This window comes from Octopus bimaculoides, chromosome 4 (genome assembly GCF_046866305.1).
Source record: "Octopus bimaculoides isolate indiv1 chromosome 4, ASM4686630v1, whole genome shotgun sequence".
Lineage (NCBI taxonomy): Eukaryota > Metazoa > Mollusca > Cephalopoda > Octopoda > Octopodidae > Octopus > Octopus bimaculoides.
The window spans coordinates 132,256,995-132,265,520 of record NC_142931.1 but is presented as its reverse complement, the minus strand read 5'-3'; the positions used below and the strand labels follow the sequence as shown (position 1 = coordinate 132,265,520).

Here is an 8,526-nt window from a genome sequence, read left to right as displayed (position 1 = left end):
TGTAGTACAGGGTGGCCCAAAAGTAGGCTTACAGTTATCATGAAGGCACTTTAAATTTCTTTTAAAACATTTCATTACATTTAAATTTTTATCTTACAAACTGAAAATGGATCTTGACAAAATTAACTGAATTAGCATAGAATAAAGGTTTCATAGTTTTTATAATCAAAATCTAAACTGTTAATATATGAATGCAAAAGAGACAATTCTAATTGCTGACAAAATTCATATGAGATGGAGAAGGGAATCATTTAAGACTCTTACTCTGTGTGTATGTGTGTCTAAGTATATATATGTATATTAGGGACCTCTACCAGCCACTGTGCCTTCATAAAGGTTTTTAACAGAGTTTATGAGAGCCTGCCTTTCTTTGATTTGTTTCAGTCAGTGGACTATTGCCATGCTGAGGCACTGCCTTGAAGGGTTCAGTTTAACAAATCGACTGCAGTACTTACGTTTTTAAGTCTATCCTATCAGTCTCTTTTGTCAAACCACTTACATACAAGGACATAAGCAAACCAACAACAGTTGCCAAGCAATGATGAGGGGTGGGGCAAGCACAAAGACACACATGTATAGATGATGATGATCATGGACAGTTTGACTAAGGTCTGGAGAGCCAGCGGCTGCACCAGGCTCCAATCTGGTCTGGCAATGTTTCTACAGATGGATGCTCTTTCTAACGCCAACTACTCTGAGAGTGAAGTGGGTGCTTTTTATGTGCCACTGGTACAGGAGCCATTCAGGTGGGCCGAGCATCAATTGCATTCAGATAGTGCTATATGTATGTAATATATACATATACATAAACATAAATGTAACAACATATACATACACACACAATGTGCTTCCACATATTTACCATCAACCAAATTCACCACATGCTTGGTTAGCATCTGTATTGCACTACAAAGGGTAGATCAACAATGTGTTTGCTCTATTTAAAGAAAAAATAATAATTTTTAGATTAAAAAAAAAAAAAATTTGAGACTAGAATTTGTCAGTCGTACACTTACTTTAAACATACCAAACAGCCTCTTTTAATCCAGTCATATAAATTAAATTCAGCTATACCTGCAAAGAAGGAACGGTAAAATTTGTGTTACCAAATTTATAATCACTTCAGATAAAGGAGACTCTTAAAGAAAATACATCAAGTTATATATTTTATTTGGTGTCCGTTAGAGATTAATGACATATTCCTAATGAGAATACACTATATGTTTTAATTAGGAGATACCTTTCTCTTACTGGTTTCAGTTGTTGGACTGTGGCCATGTTGGAGCACTGTCCTGAAGGATTTTAGTTGAACAAATCAATCCCAATACGAATTTCTTAAATCTGATACTTATTCTATTGGTCTCTTTTGCTGAATCACTAGATTACATGGATGTAAACAAACTAACACCAATTGTCAAGCAGTAGTGGGACAAACACAAACACACACACACACACAGTAGGTATGTATGTATGTATGTATGTGTATGCTGGGTCTCCATCCAGTTTCTCTCCACCAAATTCCTTTACAAGATTTAGTTAACCAAGGGCTATAGTAGAAGACATTTGCCCAAGGCGCTGCATAGTGGAACTAAACCAAAAAACCACATGGTTGCAAAATGAACTTCTTAATCACATAGTTATCTTATGAACCATGTATCTCATGTTTGAAATATTTATTTACAATATTTATATCAATCCTATATTCTGTGACATGAGCTGTTTAGTGAATAAGAATGCTGTTACCCTTAGTTTCCTGTACCCAACCTCAAATAAGACATGTTAGTGATCAATGGAGATTAAACTGATCCAAATGTAGAGTAGATATAAATTTTGTAAATATAACTCTAACAGACAAAGTTATTAGTAACAATGTACCTCAGATATTTAGGCAAACTATTAATACATTTTGCTTCTGTCTTTCTTAACACGGGGGCTTAAAATGAAGTTCTGCATAAACTTTAATGTAATAAAATTTAGATAGAAATTTTAATTTAAAAATGGAAAGTTTCATGCAACATGAGGCTGTATCAAGAGAGAACGATTAAATGTTATGGCAGCCAGTGACTTGTTTCATTTTCTTCTACACTCTCTTAAAATAAGTCATGGCCCACTTTATAACGTGTGTGAGTGTTTGTACAAAAGCTGAAGTGGTGAGTGTATGTGTAAGAGAATGCATTTGTAAAAGTGAGTGCACATGAGAAAAAAGCAGGTGATAAAGAATATTGTGCAAGTGTGTATGTGCATATGTGTTTGTGTGTGAAAATGTGTATGTGCGCATATGTGTATGTATGCATATGTGCATGTGTGCATATATGTGTGTGCATAAATGTGCATATGTGCGTGTCTAAGACAGTATGTGCATGTATGAGTATGTGTGTGAACAGAGAAATTTAAATGGAACTTACCAGGAAAATAGCCAGGTGTAGCCTGTCCTATATACATATATATACCAATAAAACATAAAATTTCTCCAAGAGCATATAGCCATTGTATTGAAAACATAACAATGATACAGATGAAAGTCTGAAAGAGAAGAATTTCATAAGAACAATTCAAATATTTGGTAACTCAATAACAACAGCTTATTTAGATTTATCATACATTCATCATCACACCTTCAGTGTTATAAGTATAGATTTAGGAATGTTTGTTTAGTGGCTTATTGATTGATTGATTGATTTCTCACATTAGTACAGCACTTCAGATATTTACAGTAAGCTTGTGAGATGTTCATACCTTTTTCAGTTCATTAGCAATGTAAGAAAATAAAACAGTTGCATCAGGGGATTGAAACAGGATTGCAGAATTGGATTGCACAGATTATGATGGTTTTGTAGGCAATTAAGTTCAGATGATATTGTAAAAATGATACAAGACAATCAGCCAAGTGGTTGGTGTTTCATATCTTGTGACTAGTAGTGTGCTGGGAGTGTGGTCAAAAAAATCTGAAATAGTTCAATTCACTTAGATGTAAATAGATGCTACAGGTTAAGAGGAACACAACCCTTTAAGAAGTGGCAACTGGGGTAAAATTAAGAGGTGGTTTGTTAACTTGCAATACTGATTTCAACTTCTGTCAGTCAGGAGAAAGCCACTTCAGTGTCTATTATCTCAGCTTGGTTTAATATTAGATCTATATTCTGGTTCTGATTACTGGGAAAAATTTAGAAAAGTAAATCTCAAGATCAAATTCCAAGCCACTTTCTAAGTCTCTCCCAGTGATCAGAACCAGAATACAGATCTAATACTAAACCAAGCTGAGATAGTTCAGAAACTCTGTTCTGAGAGAGATACTGAAGTGGCTTTCTCTAGACTGACAGAAGTTGAACTCAGAATTGTGTTGAACTCACAGCTTAATTCTTGTAATTTTAGTAACAAGCAGTATAGGTTATATTTTCTTTTCTCTTAACCTATTCTGCTGCTGCAGAAAGAGAAGGTAGTTGCTGTATGGGCAATTCTCAGTCCTTTACATCATTCTGCCCAGTTCTGTACAAAGTCTCACAAGACTACATAACATTTTTGTGGAGAATATAAAATGACTCTATGGATCAACAAATTGAAAATATCAGCTTATTTATAACTAATCTGATTATAAAATAAGTGGAGAAAATTTCTAAGGAAATGTCCCAGTATTGAACAAAATGATAAGAAATGAGACCTTTCAAGCTTGTAACATCAACAGAAAAAATGCATTTAAAGAGAAAGAAAAGAGGAAGAGAAATTGACTTACGCCTATTAAAGATATCCAACGGTTACATAGCAAAGAGTACCAGGATTGGGGTTGTTGATGAATTTCTGTATTGGGGCCTTTTTGGTCAACTGAAAATAAATGGCAAAATGTTAGGGTCAACTTCTGCTGGTAATGCTGAATTATTTATAGGATGATATATGATTTCTTGTGCTAATCAAATGGATGAACCTCAATATATGCCTGGTACTTATTTTATAAATCCTAGTAATATTTCATTTCATAACATAGAGCACCAAAACTAAATACCACAAGGTATTTTGTTGATAGCTCTACTCTTAACATAGTTCTCAGGGAGATTCAGAGTCACACATAATGTGACAAAATTGGCCCATTGAAATTTAGACACTACTAATTTTTCTCAGCTGAGTGGACTAGAACAACGTGAAATAAAGTGTCTTGCTCAAGGACACATGCCACCGGTAATCAAATTCACGACCTTACAATTGTAAGCTGAATACCCTGACCACTAAGCCATGCACCTGTTAATAACGAGAAAATAAAACAGAGCTTGCTTCCATATAATTCTTCACTCTTCACTGAACAGGTTTAAAAAATTTTAAACCATCTTTTATTAATCATGGCAATTTGAAGGCGGTGAGCTGGCAGAAACATTAGCAAGCTGGACAAAATGCTTAGTGGTCTTTCGTCTGTCTTTACGTCCTGAGTTCAAATTCTGCCAAGATCAACTTTGCCTTTCATCCTTTTGGGGGTCAATAAATTAAGTACGATTTGCATACTGGGGTCGATGTAATCGACTGGCCCCCTCCTCCAAAATTTCAGGCCTTGTGCCTAGAGTAGAAAAGATTAATCATGGTAATTTGTCCACCCCTTTCCTGACCTTGCAGTTTGCTCCTGCCATGCGAAACACTGGTTAAGAGAATGAGAATGATTGAGAGAAAAAATATTTACCCATTGCAGGTTTTGGTTCCACTAAAAGTTTGGTTGTATCTCCTGCATCTTCTTTGGCATCAGTAACTTTATCTGCATTTTGTTTTTCTAAGTGTCTAGTAGTTATATCAAAAACTGCTTCTTCAGGTGTAGTAGGAGAATTTTCATCCAATTGTTGCCTTGCAAGATGGTGTTGACCACGATGAGTGAGGCGTTCAGGGAAAAGCTTGTCTAAGTCAGTAGCAAAACGCTGGAAAGAATCTTTGTGTATAGTCTGTTGCTTAGATTGGTGGGTGGAACCGTAATCTGCTGATTCTTTACCATCTAATTCTGATTTCAAAGTGTTCTCCACAGGCTTTACAGAGTACTTGGCATCTTGCTGCTGACGTCTGTCATAGCTCATTGCTAGTGCAAAGTAGGAGTAGCAAACAGCAGCATAGGTGAACATGAAAGAGGTAGTGACAACCGGAGCCAAAGTATTTACATCACCGACAACAACAAACAGAAGAATCACTAATGTCACCACAATGAGAGCATAGACAGGAACCTTGTTAGCACCTTTCTGGAAATAGGAAAAAAAAACAAAAAGAAAACAAAAAAACAAGTCAACAAATATCTACCAATGGTACATAAATACAGAGACACACATACATACATACATATGCATGCATACAAATATACCCACACATCCATGCATACGCACACACAAACTCTTTGAAACGCTTAGTTTAGTATGGTGGCAGCTGATGAAGGAAATGTTCTCTATGTTGCCTGTTTGTTTTCTGTGCTCTGTTTATGTTCTGTTTTTCATTTTGTCCACGTTTTTTTGTGACGTCCTGTACCCAGATATGCATCTATACATACATGTAGATCTAGGTATGTACATACATATGCATATACTCACATATTATTTGTATTATTACATACATACATACATATATTTACAATGGTTGATAGAATTATATAGAATAGAAAAGTTTGGTATAAGAGTTGAATAAATAAATAATCTTTTGATTTTTTAAATTTCTAATAAACTTTTAACATGAAATAAAGTAAGATGATATCAGTATACCAGATTTCAAATCGCAAGGTTACGAACTCAAACCATGCTATATTACAATTCTCCATTCAACATAACAAATAATAGACACAAGTCCTATTTTACTGTTGAAGTTTTTGGAGGCAGAAATATCCTTTTTTTTTTTTTTTTTACTTGTTTCAGTCATTTGACTGTGACCATGCTGGAGCACTGCCTTTAGTCGAGCAAATCGCCCCCAGGACTTATTCTATCAGTCTCTTTTGCTGAACAACTAAGTTACGGGGACGTAAACACACCAGCATCAGTTGTCAAGCGATGTTGGGGGGACAAACACAGGCACACAAACATATACACACACATACATATATATATATATACATATATACGACGGGCTTCTTTCAGTTTCCATCTACCAAATCCGCTCACAAGGCTTTGGTCGGCCCGAGGCTATAGTAGAAGACACTTGCCCAAGGTGCCACACAGTGGGACTGAACCCAGAACCATGTGGTTCGTAAGTAAGCTACTTACCACAACTACAAATATAATAGCTCCAATAACTCATATACTAATATTCGAAATTTCAAATACCAATCCAATCATGTTAGGCTGTAAAACAATTGTGTAAATAATGATATTAAAGAAGAAAAAAACAGGCTAAAATATAGAAGTTTTCAATATTGGAAATGCTTACCCCTTGACCAAGTAGTTTGATGGCAGGAATAACATTTTCATTGGCTATAGACTGGAGAACTCGAGGTGGCCCATATAAACTACCCATACATGAAGAAATTGAAGATATGTATAAACCAGCCAGAAAAAGAATTCCAATAACGGAAACCTACAAGAATAGAATGAAATATTTTATGTCGTTACATTGACCAAATAAAATGCAAGATAGCACCTGTTTCCAAAAAGGTAAAACAATTCACTGAAGAGAGAGAGAAAGGAAGGAAGTGGTTGATGTCTTATGAGTGAGCAATAACTATAGTCAGCTGCTGTACTTTCATAATCAGATGCATCCATTAATGAGTGATTTTATTATTATTACAATGTCAGTAATGACTGGCTCTTTTTCAGCAATATCATTCATTAATTACTGTGTAGGCCTTCCTCAGACATTAAAATCAGGATTTTCTCAAGATTATAATGTTTTTGTATTTTCTAAAATTTACATTTTCACGGGTGTAAGTATTGAGCAAATTTTTCATCCATAAATATGAGGTTAACTGTCCAAAAAAATTATAATCTTTTTAACAATAATTTATCTGAGCCATTTGGAGACTTTTGAAAATCTCAATGCGAGAACGTGACATGAAGATATTCTTTTCTACTCTGGGTACAAGGCCCGAAATTTTTTTTTGGGGGGGGGGGCAGTCAATTAGATCGACCCAAGTACACAACAGATACTTAATTTATCGACTCCAAAAGGATGAAAGGTGAAGTCGACCTCAGCGGAATTTGAACTCAGAACATAAAGACATGAAATATCGCTAAGCATTTTGCCTGGTGTGCTAACATTTCTGCCAGCTCACCACCTTGACAATGTGAAGATATTGCAAATTAGAGGGATCAACTGCCACAACTTAAGAGCAATGGATTATTAATCTGATTCACATTAAGACAATGCTTGATTAAGCTGCATCCATTTAAACAGTTAATTAGTGAGAGCAAATCAATATTCCTTTGAAAGCCCTTCACTATTGATAAGATTAATGTTGTTTATGTTCAATTAGAAATTCTTTGAGTAGATGCTTGTCAAAAAATTGCAGAGGAATGCAATTCTATGAAGGAAGACTTGATGTAAGTGTTCAGTGAGGGGTTTGGGACCAGGACAAGACACAAAGGGGTCAGTATAATTTAAGTGTCTTGGCCATGGTTGCATCACAGCAATAGGCTGACAGTAGGCTGGTCAATTGGCTGGTCAATAGGCTGACAGTCAATCAACTGGATCAGAACTGAAACTTTATGAATCAAATGAAAAAAATCCATACTAATAACTGAGACTAAAGTGATCTATTAGCTTAAATCAAACAGTAATTTTAGTGTATTTCATATGACTTACCTTTTCTGCTATCATATAATAACCCTGAAGTGAAGCTCTTGTGCAGGTTGCCCCGAGAACAGTTGCAATAGCAACATATAAGAAGGTACTATTAAAATAGAGAAGAAACCATGTTAACAATACTAAATATTGAAAAGAGTAATGTTTGCATACAAAAATAATATAGAACTTGCATGATTTCAATGACTTTCCTGTTTATTTTTGCAAAAGTGTTCTAATTGTTTGATCAATGAAACTATTGACTCAGTTTGTAACGTAAGTAGCTGAGTATACCACAGGCACTTCTACTATTTATGCAATCCTTAGTATATGACAAAAGTAGGCCTTCTAAACTAAAGTCAAAATGGCATCTGAAAGTCTTTTATCTCCTGTTTGTTCCAGTCATTGGACTGCAGTCATGCCAGGGCACTGCTTTGAATGGTTTAGCCAAACAAACTAATCCCAGTACATATTTTTAAGCTCAGTACTTATTCTATTGGTCTCTTTTACCCAAATGCTAAGTTACAGGAATGTAAACAAACCGACACTGGTTGTCAAGTAGTGATAGGACTCAAACACACAGACACATTAATACATATATAGTAGTTCATATCCATGAAAAAGGAACACATTCTAAAACATTAGAGCAGTAGTATATTTAGCAGGTTGTTTGTTATGGCCGGTCAGAGAGTGACAATTGGTTTTGCACTTACAAAGTTCTTAGCTTTATAGGCAACTTAGGCTCAAATGGCCGGAGGTACATGAACTCTCTACAACTGAAGAGAGGAAAACGTCATAGTCAGTTAA

The 8,526-nt window shown here is 35.3% G+C and overlaps 1 protein-coding gene across 2 annotated transcripts in view; it reads right to left on the bottom strand.

The window, feature by feature from the left end:
* The window catches only part of LOC106874677 (solute carrier family 12 member 8), a 74,799-nt gene that overhangs the window by 6,685 nt on the left and 59,588 nt on the right, over nucleotides 1-8,526 (bottom strand). For both annotated transcript variants that reach the window (XM_089351489.1, XM_089351490.1), the window contains exons 8-13: nucleotides 7,741-7,828; nucleotides 6,370-6,516; nucleotides 4,661-5,201; nucleotides 3,731-3,819; nucleotides 2,406-2,523; nucleotides 1,017-1,074 (exon numbers count right to left, since the gene is read on the bottom strand). In XM_089351489.1, the coding sequence (XP_089207615.1) occupies nucleotides 1,017-1,074; nucleotides 2,406-2,523; nucleotides 3,731-3,819; nucleotides 4,661-5,201; nucleotides 6,370-6,516; nucleotides 7,741-7,828 (1,041 nt within the window). The remainder of the gene's footprint in view (nucleotides 1-1,016; nucleotides 1,075-2,405; nucleotides 2,524-3,730; nucleotides 3,820-4,660; nucleotides 5,202-6,369; nucleotides 6,517-7,740; nucleotides 7,829-8,526) is intronic.